Source organism: Athene cunicularia, assembly GCF_003259725.1.
Source record: "Athene cunicularia isolate RWA chromosome 4 unlocalized genomic scaffold, athCun1 chr4_part2, whole genome shotgun sequence".
In the NCBI taxonomy this organism is placed as follows: Eukaryota; Metazoa; Chordata; class Aves; order Strigiformes; family Strigidae; genus Athene; species Athene cunicularia.
The window spans coordinates 26,760,053-26,778,649 of NW_020799099.1; the positions used below are offsets into that span (position 1 = coordinate 26,760,053).

At 36.7% G+C, this 18,597-nt stretch overlaps 1 protein-coding gene across 1 annotated transcript in view; it reads right to left on the bottom strand.

Moving 5' to 3' along the window:
- The window catches only part of PDGFC (platelet derived growth factor C), a 55,794-nt gene extending 41,963 nt beyond the window's left edge, over positions 1–13,831 (bottom strand). Inside the window, exons 1-2 of the mRNA XM_026847956.1 lie at positions 13,807–13,831; positions 13,523–13,718 (exon numbers count right to left, since the gene is read on the bottom strand). Of these exons, the coding sequence (XP_026703757.1) occupies positions 13,523–13,718; positions 13,807–13,831 (221 nt within the window). The remainder of the gene's footprint in view (positions 1–13,522; positions 13,719–13,806) is intronic.
- Between the last annotated feature and the right edge of the window lie 4,766 nt (positions 13,832–18,597).

An 18,597-nucleotide genomic window follows, 5' to 3' on the forward strand; every position in this document is an offset into this window, starting at 1 on the left:
ATCCTATCCAAATGGATCTAACTTGCAGAACAGACGTATAATAAAATTTAACTTCAGTATGATTTCACTTTTGCTGAAGAAGTTCTAGCCAATGAAGAAAGAGTCCTTTAAGTATCACTGACATGTAAAGTCACCTAAACAGAGGCCAGCCCACCTATATGTGCAACATCTCATAAAAAACAGGTGGCCTAAATGAAACACACTGAAATTCTAAAGCAACAGCTGTAAGAAAAGATCTTTAAGGACTGGTCTTCACTATAACTTAATTTCTGCTCTCAGAGTCTGTGGGCTTTGGTGCATTTTTTTTTCCAATTTGAAGCCATAGAAATTCTGGGGACTCCTCACTGTTTTCTGAATTTTCAAATGAGGTGGCAGCAGCAACCCCCTGCATCTTCAAAAGGGAAGGTGTGGTGGGGGTGGTGGTAGGAGCACGAATGCCAGCAGCCCAGCTACTTAGCGACATGAGTCGCCATGAACACTGTCTGCACCAGTTCCTCTTTAAATACAGAGTTCATGTAAAGGTCTTTGTCCAGTTATTCAAAGCCAACTTGAACTTTGTACTTACCCAGGAGATAACTTCACCCTCTGTAAGCACAGTCCACAAGAAGCATTTAAGACTGTCTTGCAGTAAGGACAGCCCATCAGTTGTCCAGAAAAAAAATTTTCTTAGGAACTAGACCTTGATAAGGAACTCACTGCCCTCAAAAGCCCCAGAATTAATTCTTACTTTATGTGAAGTTTTTTTTTTTTTTTCCTGAATCTATGTTTGATATTAGTATGTTCTTCACACATACATCAATATTGCCTTTATAATATACTCGAGGCAAAACAAAAAAATTTATTATTTTCTCTGTGGGGCAGGGTGTGGGTTGGAATTTAATCTTTTTTAAAAGAAAAACATACTGACATTATTCTTTCATGCATATGCGCTGTTGATGCTGTACGGTGCTTCCATGCCAAGGGGCCAAACAGAAGCAAAGCATTTATCCTCTTTTTTACTGAAGCACTCAGGGGTTGCAGTTATGCATCTGTATCTTACTCCACATGCTAGATGTACAGATTTGTAGTAATTACAAGAAAGGAACTCTACATATTGTAAGTTACTCATTATGTCTTATATTACAGAGAAAGGTCTCTTTAGAAAATTATATAACAAAATTAGCCTTTTTATTGTGTTTACCATAACTTATCACTCCATGGTATGCATTTGACACAATTTATGTTAAAAAAAAAAAAAAAAAAAGAGAGATAGAAAAGATGATGGAAAAGCAATGAATTGACATGAAAAAAAATTCCATAGTAGTACCTGTATCTACTGATCCTACACACAAGAAACAGCACACCCAGATATAATATGAATAAAAAACTGATGAGGTCAGTTTTTTGTACTCAGAAAATGATGCTTAATTATACACAAACATCACTTCCAACAAGAGACATCATTTCAAGCCAATAGACCCAATGGAGCATAAAATTCCCAAGTATCCTGTCAGGTCTACATTTTCTATGAAATAAAGATATTCAAGGTATAAACAGAGAACATTTTTAACTGCCATTCACCAAATATGGATTGTAGTCTTTGTGCCAACCTACTCTGAATGCATCTATTTTAGAATATGTAGTACTGTACATTAGGAACTGCCTTATGGAAACACAGATTCATTCACAAATGTTAGATGGTTGCCATGGTTCTCTCTATTTAATCTCTCCTCATACTGATTAGTAACAGCCTGAGGCTTCTAACACAACCACACAACTTTCTCTGTACTTGTACCTTGTTATTTAGGATACACGAAAAAAAAAAAAAAAAGTTTAATCCTTAGATTTCAGTTTTCTTCCCCTTCATTCACTGTAAGCCACTTTGATCATAAATACACATTTACAACACTAAGTGAGAGGGAAAAACAAGACAGAGTTCAAACCCCCAAATTCTACTCTTCAAAGATTTGAACACTTTTCATGAAAAGGATGCGCTGGTTGTGATTTGGAGAAATTAACTGTTGCATTACCACTCTCCAGTCTACCAGAAAACATATTTCCATTTTCTGTGGATCTGCTGAAAAGTTGAGGCACCATGTGAAGCTGAGACATACACATTTTGCATAGTAGCTTTTGTCACCTGGTGAACTAGAGTCAAAGCACTGCATGCAAAAGTAAGAAATCCAAAGAAATGTATCTCTTCACCCTCCTCCCCAAAACACTCCTTTCTATCACAAGTTTACTTCAGTGTCTATTGATAAACGAGTATTGCTGAAAACATATCCTTTCCTTGATGACTAGTAAATCGGTACACAAACACCTCCAGGAAATAAAACATCATGACTGGTATCTGGGTGCACTGGTAAGTACTTACGTATCCTCATCTTAAGCACATGAATATCCTATAGTCTCTGAAAGTAACTTCTGCCTTGTGGGAAGGAAGGGGCACTAACTTTTCCACAAGAATGAGAAATTGTAAACTAGATACATCAGTAAATGTACTTCAGGCTCTAAAACAAAACAATTCTATATTCGGACAGCAACCCTGTAAGCATATGTTAAACTACTGATATGGATAAAGCATATAAATAAGTATTTTCAGGAATACAGCAACCACAGAATTCAGTCCTGTTCAATCTGTGTTACAAACTAATTTATATTGCTATAACTTCTGTTGATACCTTATTTCAAGCACTTGAATAAGAATTTTATAGAAAGAGACATTATAATCCTGCAGGTCAAAAGTAGAGGTAAGAAGGGTAGAAGATGGTTTCCCAAACTCCTCCTTTTAAAAGGCCATTGCCAAATTTCTTAGAAGCCACCCATACTTATCTTCTTTAGATCAAAGAATGGCAGGTATTCCTAATGTCAATCAGGATAAGAAATGTGTTTAGCTCTCTTTAAATTTGGTCTAAAATTGACACATTATGAGTAGAACAGAGATACAAACCAAAAAAGTGAATCAAATTTCATACCAACATTACTATTAATCAAATACTAAGATGAATTTGGGAATACTGGAAAGATGGAAAAACTTACTAACATGTGAATCAGCTTGCAAATGATGCTCCAGTCCATTTACTTACCTTGGCCTTCATCTTAAAATGCAAAGGAAGTTCCACAGGCAGTTTGGAAAACTCCTGTGAGTTTCCATCACCTAGGGTTACTATGCTATGCTTACCTTTTTCCTATTTGACTACATATTCTCCTGTAGCTATATAAAATATAGTGAGTAAAAAAGATTTTCCACAAAATTAAGAAGTCACTTGGAAAGGTTATTATTTTTTCAAGGACTAGGAAATAGATAACATCTACATGAAACATCTTCATGTCCTGTTTCACCTTCAATCTGTCTGCTTTCTGCTACTGACTGCATGTATGGACCACAGATTTCTTTAGTATCCTGCGCAACTTATGAATTGAAATAATAATGCATATAACAAAAATGGTAGGAATAATGTTCTTATAGTGCTGCACACTAGTACTCCTATTCTTTGTCATCCTTCTCCTGCCCCTGAAAAGGAATAACCATACACTTTATTATTATTATTATTATTATGTACTTACAGTGCAACACAATGTGGAAAAGGTTATCACAGTTCAAGGTCCTGCTGCACTGGACACTATACTCTTCAAAGCATATTTCCCATCAGAGATGGCCCACTGCCCCCAGACAATGTACCAGCTCAGTAAGTATCCTACTCATGCAGTACTACACTCTCCAGATTTTGGAGAATGAAATGCCTTACCAACTTTTCCCCAGTACTTCTCTGTAAAGTCTGGTATATTTTACCCTGGGAATTACAGTGATCATAATAAATCATATGTTCCTACTGTACAGATCAATATTTTGTAGAAAACAAAAAAAAATATTGAAGCTCAGAGTTCACATCAACAGCCAAGGTTGTAAAGTATTCTTTCTAATCTACTAGAAAATTTCTGCTTCTACTCACACTGCTCACAGTGGTCAACGTATCTGTTCCAGCTTCTGTGAATCCATAATCACGTTTACCACTGTTTTTCAATCAGCATTTTAAATATTTATTCTAGTATCCTAAACGGTAATTCTTTTTTTTTATGTGCATTCCTTATATCCTGGAATGTAGCAATGGCTCCAGTCAACAATGTGAAAACTACTGGCTAAGCAATTTCCTAGTAACATTCAAAGGCATATTTTGGAAAACAAACACACAAGAAATTCTTAAGGAGCATTTTCAGCATGTGAAGATTCACCCAGGGCAGTGCAGGCAGCACTCCTTCCGCTGAAGCACCATCTGATGATATAGCATCATTACACACCTGGTCATTTTTCCTATTCCTTTCCCCTCTCTCCTGCCTACCTCAATGGAGATTTGGGCTCCTATCTATGTTTATTTAAATGAAAACACCTTTATTTCTTTAGTTCAGTGACACAATAACATCTGGTCTCTTGGCTGCTACAGGATTTACCAATCCAGGACAGACCATCTGTCATGAAGTCCAATATCCTGCTTCAGGACAGGCTAGTAATTGCTACTTGAACAGAGAGTGAAAAATCCCTTTAACGTAACCGAGCAGTCACGTAACACCACATGAGGCAGAAACAACGTGTTCTCAACCCTAGCAGGAGATTAGTTTTCACCTAAAGAGTGTAAGGTGTTTCCTCTCACTTCAGTTTACCTAGTTATAAATACACTATCATCAAATTATGCAAACCTATTTTTAATCCAGTCACAGCATATAAGCATATAAAGCTAGTCTGGAGCAGTACTTCATAATTGCTGCTAGTTTACTGGTCTCCCCCTTCTCATGTGACTGTCAAAAAAGAAAAAGATCTATTTATTTTGTCTTACAAACCCCCTAGGACACTCCCACAGGACTATGAAACATTTCAGAATAAGTAATCTTCCTTTTTGGAGTTTCTTATGCATATACATTTTCTCAGATACCTTGATGATTGGATGAGAACAGATTAATGTAAGTTGCTTTACATTTCATGTCTACTTCATCCTAACAGAGCAGCACCAAGTGCAAGAACAAAGTGTTACTGATTGGTCTGACAATATTTGCTAGCAAAGCTACTACAATTTCATGTGAGCAACATACATTGTTAAAAGTCTGATGATACACATAAAGAAGCAACCACAGCATCTAGGGCTAGAGAGGGAGAGAAGAAAGGAAGAGGAGAAGGAGAGGAAGAGAAAAAAGAAAAGCTGTGTAACAGGTGAAGAAACACAACTGTCCATCTAGGAATAGGACAGTTGGTATGTCTGCTATCCCTGCTGATTAAAAAGGAGAAAGCTGCTTATAAACCTGACAGTGATCCTATGGGCTTAACTGTATTTAGACTTTCAGTAACAAGAAAACATCAGGGAGGAGTGCATGGCATGTATAAACTGGAATATTTAGACACTACACAGGGTAACTTTAGATTATGTTGCTGGGCCTGCCTTTGCAGCTTGCATTTCTCTTGACATTAGGACTTAAAAGAGACACACCAGAAACTGCAGGTGGCTACAGGGCCTGTCTATACTCCTGAGCTCAGGTGGTGTTGGCACATGGTATGTTTTTGTGCCCCCTTATAGCAGGCATTTACTTCTATCTTTTAATAAGTGGTGGGCTGGGAGCAGAGGAACTTCATTGATAACAACTGTTCCCAGAGTACCTGAGACAGAAGAAAGATCCAGCAGTACCACACTCATTTTCAAAGAAAATAACTTCAGTCTACACCATTGGAAACACAGCCAACTACAGTAACATGAAACAATTTTAGAAGCAATAAATTAGGATTAGGACCGTTTACAAAAATATTTTGATACCGTGGACATAGTTTACTTTATTCAAAGAGCTTGCTTGAGACTGGGAGGACTAGGAAGGAATTTTAAGGAGCCTAAAATATTTTTTAAGTCAATGAGTATAGCCTCTGGTGTGAAAAAGGAGTAAGGGATTATGTCATCTGCCCACTCATCAGCAATCACTCTCCTAACACTCATCTGGGCTGTGTAAATAGATATTAAATTACTTGCCAAATAATATCCATTATAGTGTCCTTCAGCAACAGCGGATACTAAAAATGAATGCTGGATTTACTATAAAGGAGGAAAAAGGAGGTAGGCAAGAATGCACCGGTAACCCCTTAATTTGTGCAGCATGTTTTTCTGATCACATCGTGTAGGCTAGGCTGTCCTCCCATTCCACTCAGAGCAGCAACTCCTTCTCTTCCCTTTCCTTATGGTTCACTCTGATTTGCTTAGAGTACAATTTTGCATCTATATACACTTTCTGCAAAACTGAGTTTACTCTTTTTGAAGCTTAAGTGTATGTTAACAGAGCAGTCTTAGTTATAACCATACTGCATTTTGGTTTCCTAATTTTTAATCTTCTTTTACTGCCTGCGATATCTGTTTTGTCACATGTACAAAACTGCTAACATGAGAATGCAACTTCTAATAAGCCATAGAGAACCCAAAGGAATGTGTATACTTCTGGATACAGTACACACCTCTGCCACAGCGTGAACTATGGACAGTAGCTAAACCAGCAGAATGGGATCTGCTGAGAGATTAATTAGTGTTCCAGTCGTCTGGTAGTCAAAGAATCAATTTTTTTCTGGACTCATGGAAAGTTGAAAAGAAAGAGCTTTCTTTAAAAATGAAATAATAATGAAAAAAAGAAAATACAAGGAACCTCTTTTTTTCAATGAAATCAGAATTGAAAAGGCACAAATCCAGATATTTATTTTGATGCAAAAAACTACTTTTTTTTTTTCCTCGAAACATAAGGAAGCAGGATGTATGAGTTTACTGGACTTTCCTGCATTCATTAAACTGGAATAATATTGTTACAACTGAACTCACATGAAAGAAATAACATCTTGTCATTTTTCTTTATATGTAAAAGAACAATTTTTAGATAACCAAAGGAGTCTGGTCCTAAATTAATCTAACTTCTTAAAAATTTTGATCTTCATTCCCCACTCCATTTAAATCCACTTCCATATTTAAACCTCTCTTGAACTGGTATCACTAGTTGACTTGCAAATGGATTCAGCAACTGAAAATCAAAACCAACAAAACCAACCCCACGAACACCAGAAGAAATTACTCCATCAGCTGCCTTAACATAAGTTCTATGGCATTTTCTACACACTGCCCCTAAAATGCTTACCTTCCTGCCATCACTAATCAATATTCCTACTAAGGACTTCACCTTAATTTAGCTATTTCATAATAATTCTTTCCTATCAGTATTTCAATCAGTCTAAGGCATTTGAATGCTAGAACTCATCCCAGCCATTTAAATTATAAGATCCCCTTTCAGACTCTAAATAAAAATGATTAACAAGTAATTTATGTGTTGAGGGAAAAAAAAAAGCAGTAAAAAAGAAATTGTGTACTGAGGAATGAGAGTTCATATGCTTTTATAATTCCATATACTAATGAATTTAATCCTATCCAAATGGATCTAACTTGCAGAACAGACGTATAATAAAATTTAACTTCAGTATGATTTCACTTTTGCTGAAGAAGTTCTAGCCAATGAAGAAAGAGTCCTTTAAGTATCACTGACATGTAAAGTCACCTAAACAGAGGCCAGCCCACCTATATGTGCAACATCTCATAAAAAACAGGTGGCCTAAATGAAACACACTGAAATTCTAAAGCAACAGCTGTAAGAAAAGATCTTTAAGGACTGGTCTTCACTATAACTTAATTTCTGCTCTCAGAGTCTGTGGGCTTTGGTGCATTTTTTTTTCCAATTTGAAGCCATAGAAATTCTGGGGACTCCTCACTGTTTTCTGAATTTTCAAATGAGGTGGCAGCAGCAACCCCCTGCATCTTCAAAAGGGAAGGTGTGGTGGGGGTGGTGGTAGGAGCACGAATGCCAGCAGCCCAGCTACTTAGCGACATGAGTCGCCATGAACACTGTCTGCACCAGTTCCTCTTTAAATACAGAGTTCATGTAAAGGTCTTTGTCCAGTTATTCAAAGCCAACTTGAACTTTGTACTTACCCAGGAGATAACTTCACCCTCTGTAAGCACAGTCCACAAGAAGCATTTAAGACTGTCTTGCAGTAAGGACAGCCCATCAGTTGTCCAGAAAAAAAATTTTCTTAGGAACTAGACCTTGATAAGGAACTCACTGCCCTCAAAAGCCCCAGAATTAATTCTTACTTTATGTGAAGTTTTTTTTTTTTTTTTCTGAATCTATGTTTGATATTAGTATGTTCTTCACACATACATCAATATTGCCTTTATAATATACTCGAGGCAAAACAAAAAAATTTATTATTTTCTCTGTGGGGCAGGGTGTGGGTTGGAATTTAATCTTTTTTAAAAGAAAAACATACTGACATTATTCTTTCATGCATATGCGCTGTTGATGCTGTACGGTGCTTCCATGCCAAGGGGCCAAACAGAAGCAAAGCATTTATCCTCTTTTTTACTGAAGCACTCAGGGGTTGCAGTTATGCATCTGTATCTTACTCCACATGCTAGATGTACAGATTTGTAGTAATTACAAGAAAGGAACTCTACATATTGTAAGTTACTCATTATGTCTTATATTACAGAGAAAGGTCTCTTTAGAAAATTATATAACAAAATTAGCCTTTTTATTGTGTTTACCATAACTTATCACTCCATGGTATGCATTTGACACAATTTATGTTAAAAAAAAAAAAAAAAAAAGATACCTAAGCAAATATTTTCCTTCTTCATAGCCATTGACTAAAGACAGTGCCTGTAAGTTTCCTCTTAATACATTTGTTTTAGTCTTGTGAGACTGAACCAAATCTTCTAATTTTTTAGCCCTTGTCAACAATTTCCTAATAATACATTCATTAGCAACGCATGATTGTTAAAGCCGGTTGGACTACAGTTTCTACCGCAGAACCTTATTGTTTCCTGAATGGAAGGGAATAGCTTGGGCACAGTTCAGTCACAACAGATCTGAAGTGAAATCACATAGTTTATAGTAACATTAGGGAAAAAGCAGGTAGTAAATTTAATGCATGTGGCTTTGTATCATGACGCATCATCCTAAGAATCCTCAGAGGAAGAACATTTCTGATATTAAGAGTTAAGTATTTAATTTAATGTGAAGAGGAAAAAAAAGTCACTACTCACATAGATTTTACCCCATGTTAGCACTGACCGCTGCCTTGAGCTTAACCAATTTTCTTCAGGCAAAAATTCTACATATTGCACATATTAACTAGACAAGCTTTGGGAATTCTTTCAAAACATTATAGATAAATGCTTCACTTCTACAACTACATGAACGTATGCATCTGCTAAAAGCCCCTCCACACCCACACCCACCCCCCCAACCAGACCATAGTTCATATTTTACATTATTAGAGGACTGAAGAGAGTTGGAAATGAGTATAGCTATCATAATATGAAGATGATAGTCAAATGGCATCTATTATTCAATTATTGTTTGGTTCCACATTCTTTTACTCATGTATTTTATCCTTATCATCCTATCTACAGTAATTGCACTTTGGATTTGTGACACATTTCTGTGTTTTATTATATATAATAAAAGTCAAACAATCTGTAAACATCTGATGATTAAAAAGACCAGCTGCAACCACCACTAAGATGAACCTGAGCCATTCTGTGCACAGGGAAAGAGTGAGTTTGACACATGCTACTAATGTAAAAAAGGGGTTGGGGTGTGGGGGGGTGAGGTGTGTTTGGGTTATTTTCCTGTTGCAGCCTTACATTGTAATGCTCCAATGTACAACCTACCCACAACATCCGACTGCCTTCTAAAGGCAGCTGTAGCATCCACGTTCTTCCTGGACAAAAGCTAAGTCTAGGTCATGTCACAGAGTTCATCACAGAGCTCTTATCACTGCATGTTCTCAGGGACAGAAAGCAACGAATTTGGACAACAAGCAAGAACTGAGCAAAAATCAGTCTCTCTAGGTCAAGAAGAGTTATGGCATCTCCCTGATGATAGGAGCTGTCAGGAGCTGAAGTCTAACGGCTTCATGACTAAAACAGCATTGAGGGGTTAGCATCATGAAAATAATGACCTGTCATACCAGCTATCATATCAGCAGAAGAAAAGCTGCTTCTTTCCTTCATCAGAAAGGGTGGACATACAGAATGTAAATCCACTATGCCTCTGTTAGATAGAAACTCCTTTATGTAAGGAAAATTCACTGTCAGTTCTATCATCTGAACAGTTCTACATAAAACAGCCAGGAGACTGCATCCTTCTCCTTTTTAGTTTGTTTGGTTTGCTGGGGCAATCTTTGTGTTTGTAACCTTTTTCTTTTTCAAGTCACAAATTAAACAAAGTGTACGAGAGTGAAATTCCTGCAATATTGCAGAGATTTGCATATCCATATTATCAAGCAAATAACCTAAATCTCTTCTGAATACGTGCATGGATCTAATTTCCACATAAACTGGAGTTTGTGTTCACTTTGGAAAGGACACAGTAGGATTCTTAACATTTTGACCATAGAAAGGATGCAGCACAGATGAAGTAGAACTATTGTTAAAAAAAATCATTAGCTGTATTTTAAGCAATGCAGAGGTGAACTGCATAAATTTTGAACATATCACAATTGTACAACCCGGACAAAAACACCTAGAGGAATGCAGGCAAAATATCAGAAGTTTATTCTAAAAACCTATAATTTAAACTTTGTTTCCAAAACATACAGAACACAACAATCATTCTTAAGACTGGTAAGAATTAGCACAACTACTAGGACTATGCATTTTAATGCTGTTCCAGGTAAGGCTGTAAAAGTATTTAAAAGTATTTAAATTTAAATGTACAAGTATTTTAAGTGGAGACTAGACTGGTAGCTTAATTGTATCTGTAAAATGTGATATTCCTTCTGAATGAAAAGACATCACAGAATAGCTTGAAATGTCAGAACTGACTTTGGAGAAATCCAAGTGTGGAGGTCAGGTCAGCCGGATTCGGGCAAAAACTTGCCATAACTTCAGGATACAAGGACATTTCTTACCACTTCCATTGTTTTCCTGTTATAGAACTACGTTATATACCTGGATAAGTTTTTGTTTCATTTTTTCCAATGTGTGAGCAATATTTGGATTACTGTGGGATTTAAAAGCTGCTAATTATCCTAAGATAATATACTCCACTGTATTCTCTCATTAGCCCAGTGAGCTGATACTACAGGGCATTACAGCCTATAGCGATGTTAGAAAAATCTCTGTTATTGCACAGAATATGCAGCTTAAGAAGCAGGTAGAGGAACTGAAAACTGTGACAATGACCACAGCAGGTAATTCACAAGGTCCTCCCATACACTAGAGAGGAGAGAAAGATATCCTGGTATGAAGTGTAGGCTGTTGCATAGAATGTCTAATGTTACCAGGCTGCAGTTTTTACTAGTTTCAGCCATAGGTCAAAACTAAAGGATCAGGTCACTGTAAGGTATAAAGTTAAAATTTCATGTCATATTTTGTTCTGTCCTTTGTCATATAAACTTGCCTTTGAAAAAACTGTCAAGTATTCTACAGCAACAATACTGATGTGTGTGTTTCAAGATGGCAGAAGCACAGTGGAATAATAAGGAGTATGGGATGCAGTCAATTACAATCTTTAGCTTTTCTACAGAAGGTAGTGGAAAGAAAATGAAATAATTTTATTAGGAACAATGAGAGATAAGAAATGCAAGACATTACTTATAAAGAGATATTACTCTAATAACTGGTAACTTACTTGGGCTGTGTAGAATTGTTTTACATTACTAAAACAGAGATAGTTTAACTAATTCCTCAACTTGTCAATTATTTATACTCCCTTCACATCAAACAATGTATACTTTCTTTACTTTGTTATGGAATTTAAATGTCATAGGAACCCTAGCTATGTTTTTTTTCTTTTGCTTAAAAACAACCATATAACTCTCTTTTTCAACGAGTCATATCTTTCAAGCCAAAAAGCCCAATGTGTCCTCAAAACTGCATCTATCAGGAAGTGCATTCATACAACTTCCTGGTATCCCTGCACAAATACAAGCCTGATGAGGTTACGACTGAATGAAGATTATGAGGGAGCAGTACTTTTATATTCAGCACATTGTTTACTTAAAATAAATGTACTCCCATTAAAATACTATTCTAGTTATAATATTAAAAATATTTTAACTTATCTTACTTTTTTCTTTGCAAGTGGACGAATGAGTCACCCTACCTGGATTTTCTTTCACTTGCCACTTCACTCTGCCATATGCAAAGAAAAGAAAAAGCAAGCTAAGTTTTCATTTAAAGAAAAGAATCATTGTGCAAAGGGAGTGCACTCATCTGAGCAAACATATGTTTATAGTACTTAGTATTTATATTTGACATGGCCTTGACAAATACTCCTTTCAGAATTATGAAAGAGATATCTGCCCATATACTGTGAACCTCAGCTCCCAAATTATGTGCAAAAGCAGCCTCTAAGAAATTCGAATTTGCTATCAAAAGTTCTACAATATACAAAATCAACTGAATTTAAATTAATTAGAAAAACTGAAAGCAAGGATCAAATTGAATGTGAGTACAAGGTACTCAAAAATAAAATCCCAAACACAACAACAAAACAAACCAAAAAACTACGTGGAAAGAAAAATCTTCTGTGAAGTACCTCTCCAGGAACACATCAAAGGAGGAAATGACGTATTTTATCTGTAACTTAATTTACTGAAAAGAGTTTATACAACATACCACTATTCACACATAGGGGGTTTTTATGACGTGTTGCAGTGATGGCAGATACAGGATACAAGAGTTTAGGATCTCTCCCTTCCACTCACCCACAGGAAGCATATAAATAATGTCAGCCCCTGCTGCCCCACAAAATATGCAAAACATAATCAATCAGATGGCTCGGTTCAGAACTACATTCCTTCTGATGCCTGTTATGTCATGTTGCCTCTCGAGCTACAAAATCTTCAGCTGCAAATCATAGGAAGGAAATAAAGATTCCACAGGTCCTACAAAAACCTGTGCAGTGATTGAGCAGCCAGAATACTTGCAGTCGAGAAAAGAGAATGTGATTGAAGAATGTCAGTTAATGCAATACTGTAAGTGCTGTTTTTCATTGAAAGCTGAAAACTTGACCATTAAAGGCCATTTAAATATCCTGCAGTAGGGTGTTGGGATTTTTTTGAACAGAGATGTTGCATGGTGCTGTGACCTGAATTCAACTTCAGGTAACTTTCTTATCTAAATTTTCTCTGTAAAAATTAAACATTCATTCCCCTAACATTCTGTCAAGAATATCTTCTCAGATGTCAAAACTTTTACTTGAGAGATTAATTATTTCTTATTTTTGTATCATAAAATATCTGTGGCCCAGACACTGAATGCAGAAGGAAAAATGAGAGGATCCCAAAACTTTCAAGTATGAAATCCTTCTCTAACACTACAAAAGAAAATAATAAACTAAGACTTTAAAAGATGTATTTTATAAATACATTGACATGTGGGTGTCACATTTTTGCAAAACTCAAGCAACACTTTTATTCCATCCCACACACCTCTGTTCAATTTTTGTAAGTTAAAGGAAAGGAACTTACTTGCAAATGTCATCTTCTGGGTCCTCAAGCCCAAATCTTTCATCAAAAGTAAGCTGTATCCATACATTTTCATCTACTGCTACTAATCTCCACACTAGTACAGTATTGCGTGGGTACGTGTGTGGAAACTTGGGGCTGTGAATACTTCCATTAGTAGTCACAGTAATTATCTTCTCATGCTGAGGATCCTGCACGCCTGTAGTAAAGACAGAAAAGAGATGCATCAATATTCATTTTTTCTCCTTTTTCTGAAGTGTTTGTATAGTATGCACAGATAAAGATACCTCTGTTTTGTTTGCTTTTCTTCATCTTGCAGGGAATTTCTGATCAGAAAATTTAAATAGTACAAACTACCCAAAAGTGATAAGTATTACTTTGCTGGCAAAAAGTTATTAAATCTCAAGTCTCAACTTTTACTCAGAAAGCAGAACAGAAGTTCAAGTGGAAATAAGAGAAACGTGACTGCAAACACCTGAATGAAAGACTGGACTCCTTACATAAGCCCAGCAGCCCAAGGGACTACATCATGCAGCCTGCTGATGGTTTCAGTTCTTTATTACTGGAGATTGCAGAGAGATCACACACAAGTACAGGGAGAGGTTTGCTCACACCTACCACAAAAGGGATGGTTTAGATTTGTCTCTTGTTAATGGAGATTGCCCTACATTTATTGAGTCCAGTGATGGCTGCCTCCTTCCTGAGGGCTGTATCAGAACAAAGTTATCCCAATACAGGAATGAAACCAGGACATGCTTGGGAAACCTGGGAAAGTCACCAAGTATAAGAAATCAGGCCTTTACTGATGAGCTTCAAGCAAGGTTGTTTCTGAAAAATTCTTCACAGCATTGTTGGACGAAATACATGTAAAATTAAATGAATGTCTTACAATGAGGCAGTAAATTAATTCAAAAGAAAAAAGCCAACTATATTTGATTTTTAAAGCACACAGTAACACTGAAACTACTGAAAAGACTCTTCGGGTTATGAATTTATAACTGTGAGGAGTTACCAAAAGGAAAGGACTCCTTTAGTGAGCAGCAGATGTGCCTTTCAGAGCCCCAACAACTCTCTTCACAGTAACTCAAGAAACTTCATTCTCAAGTGCCCGGTATTCACAGGAATTCACATTCAGCAGCTGGACTCAGTTCATATTGGGTATTTAGCTGCAAAACCCAGGAACTGACCTAATCTGGATACATTTTAACACTGTAACAAAATGAGACTACAAAAGTTGATTCCACAAGCACATCAAATGAAAAAAAAAATCACCCTCCTTATGCTATAGCACATGACTTTTACTATCTTTGTTTTTTTTTTTTTAAAAGTCTGTATACAATCAGGTTTGACATTTCAGTCAGTGAATCACAGGAATTCTCAGAGGTACCTATTAATAACTTTAGTAACAAAACAATCTTGTAGTTTTGTACTGGAGAGTTGTTACTTTTTTTTTTTTTTTTTTTTTTTTTTTTTTTTTTTTTTTTTTTTTTTTTTTCTCCTTAGCTATTAATCGTTTCTTTCAGTTAAATACTTTATCTTCCTTTTCTGATCATTTTATAACCAGCATTATGATAAACATTCATTTGAAGCTATGCAAGACATATATGCTTCAGCCTGCTATGAAAATATAACCTGCAATTGTACCTTATTATAGCTACATGTAAAGGCTGACAGCTAAATGAATGTAGTCCAAGAAAGAAGGCCACAAAAACAGCATTACGATTTTAAAATAATTAATCTATACTTAAATATAATTTAAAGTCTGACAGAGTTTTGCCTTCTATACTGATAAGACCTGTGCCTTCTACTTGTGGTATGAACATGGTAAATTTTCTTTTAACTGGAATTGCTGCTAATATAAAATGGATGGAGTTTGGTCTTGCCAGCATCCACACACAGATGCAGAGGACTGACTGTCTTGCATACAAATAAGAGACAGCATGCAGTAATAATAATTTTTTAAGCAGCACAAAAAAGGACACAAAACCCAGATTCCTAATTTAGACACTTCATTGGGTTCTTGTTAGCTGAGTCACAAGCATTTTTCTATAATGTATAGTATGTCAGCTGAGAGCTGCATGTTAAACACAGGAGCCAACAATAATAAAAATTACTTTCCCAGAGATTATTACACCAGAGTGTTATTTCCAAAGTATGCAAAGGACCACCAATTCAGACAAACATGTCAAAGTGTGGTGTCTGACAATACTATATTCAGTGGTTCATTTTGTCTTTAAAAGCACACACAGAATTACAAACCATGTTATATTTCACAACATACTAAGAAAGCGTTTTCTTTTGTATCAGGACAATGGTAACAACAGCCCTGCAAGTAAGGACTGTAAACAGTCCAGGCATATCAAATGAGAAGTCAGTAAAAAGGGGCAGAGGAAAGAAAATGCATGTGGCAATTTAGTGAACAGAATTTGCAGCATCTCCATCCAGTACCTTCAGCTCCTTCATTTTGTAAAGGAAAAATATCTACTTTAACACACAACAGTGTTCCGTGAACATATCAAACTCCCACACATCACTTGCTCCTTTTCAAATATTTGCTCTTGCACAGTGGAATTTCTTCTCTTACAAAAGAATTATTTTGTATGACTACAAAGGCAAGTAATTGCTGTCACTGGAGAATGAAGCTTGCTATTTGTCTTCAGATAAGCTGCAATATTCTTTTTTATTTATTCTACATAAATTGTACCATTGTACCTCAATAATCTAGCCTTTTTCTACTAAGTCCATGCATGTTCTGAAAATTTCTTTCAAGTAAACTGTGTGAAGAGCACAGCTACCCGAATGTGGCTGAGACTACAGTCTCTATCCTTTGTGGATTTTAGGGATATTTTAGGAGTAAATCAGTCCAAGTTACACTTAAAAGGGAGTAACAAGTTCAGTCAGATTTACTGCGGTCAGCTGTGTAACTCCAAAGCCATATATATGGCTATATACATTGCTGCCGTGATGTCTGCCTTTCTATTAACAACCATCCTCCCCATCCTCCCCCAAAAAAAAGATCATGATAAAATTATTACTGTACAGACAGCATTGAACAACACTGAAGAATCAGTTCAGGCAAGGACTGAGGTAGGCAACGCACCATTTCAGCCAGGGGGTAACAATACCACACAAGGGAAACAGGGACAGACAAGGATCAAAACAATGTATTTGCATCTTCAGTAAAAAGCTTCATCAGAAGATGGGCAAATGAGATGACCTGTAGGAGAAAGTCCTGGAAACAGGGCACACTAGATGGGAAAAATCCCTAAACTGAACCAGGGATATGACATGGTTACACTTACTGGGAAAGGACAGCACACACTTAACACAGCCTGAAGTTGAAGAATGAGTTGCCGCAGCTGTCTTTGATGTGGTACAAGATGCTATCACCAGATTTATATATCTATCAAGGTAGAAAGTCTACCCCTGAAAATTACAAGATTCCAGGCATTCTGAAAGCACTGCAGTGCCTAACCCTTCCACCGATGTGGTAACGCAGATGAAAAATCACGGTATCGCCAAACAGATCAGCAGATGCCACTGTAAACTGAAATTAAACCCACCGACTAGACAAGCTCATTCCTGCCTACTTCAAAGTAGGTCTCTTCCCCCATGGGCACAACACATCTCACAAAGATCAACGCTGACACTTTTTAAATATAGCAAATACCTCTTTCCTAGTATATCATAATCACTACATTTTAGTGAGGGTCATGGGTAAAACTCTGAGAAAACACATACAGTTCAGGAGACAGACGAGGAGCTGCAGAGGAAGAGAGGAGCACCATGGGTGGAGTAACGGCCTCAGCACTGATTCACTTAAAAGGCTGATTCACTTAAGAGGTCACACAGTACTAGTAAAATTTTTAAAACTTTTTGCTAAACCTACGCTAATTTCACAACAGGAGAAGATGAGAGTACTGCTAATCATGCACTGTTAGCATATTATTTGGTTAAATACATTCAATAGCCCTTAATTAAGAAAATCAACTTTTAGGCCTTCAGAAACAGCATTAGCTCATGTGTGGGTATCACTGCTCTTAAAAAAAGCTGAATTCAAACATAAAGTTTCAGCTCTAAATATTTGCCAGTTAATACTAGAGCTTTTTCAGATATACAGTAATGTTGCAAGTATGTGTGAGTCCTCTGCTGTAAACTCAGAAACAGAAGATGACAGTAACTAGTTATTCATTACCACGGAACTTCAAAGAGAAGCAGGTTTTTTTAATTAAAGTAATGGAAAGGATTTCCTGAAAACATTCCCATATAATTTTTACAACACTCCACATATGTACAGAAATTGAGACTTTGCAGAAGAAATTCTTTGAAATGTAACATAACATGCCATTTCTTTCTTTTTCACCAGACTTTCAAAAGTATAGTAACTTGAGGCATAAAGGGGTACCCCTTTCTCTCCTCTGTCTCTGTTTCAGTTGCCTCCAGGCACTTCTTAGCTATTATCTGAATGTAACAGTCAAAATGGAATTTAACTCTTTTGCTGGGTACAAAGGAAAATCTGGAAAATCGTCTGTTATTGGCAGAAAATTGAAGACAAATAGCTCTGTTCAATATTGTTCATATATAAAATGAATATCAGGGCAAAGCTGCTCAAGGTCATACAAATACTGCTTTGAAGAGAGCTCTGGAGGCTTCCAGTCCCAGCTTGTCCTTGGGTTACAATTCCTGCTCACACTACAGCAGGTCACCCATTTGAGGGTTAGCTTTTTCTAGCCAATATTCAAGCTCCCTCACAGATGGAAACTCCACAGTGTCTCAGGATAACCTGTTCCAGTGCTGTACTATCTCCCAAGGTAAGATGGTTTTCCTAATGTCCAATCTGAACCTCTCAAGCTGCAATTTCCAGCCATGGGTTTTCTGGGTTTGTTTTGGTTTTACACTCTTTGACCCTACCAGGAAGAGTTTAACTTGGTCACTCTTGCAACTGTTCTTCAGACAACTGGGGGCTGCTACTAGAGTTCCCCATAGCCTTCTCTTCTTCATACTAAACTTGTCCAGCCTCCTCACCCTCTACTCACTGCCTACCACCAACTAGATGCTGAGCCTTCAAGCCTGGCCAT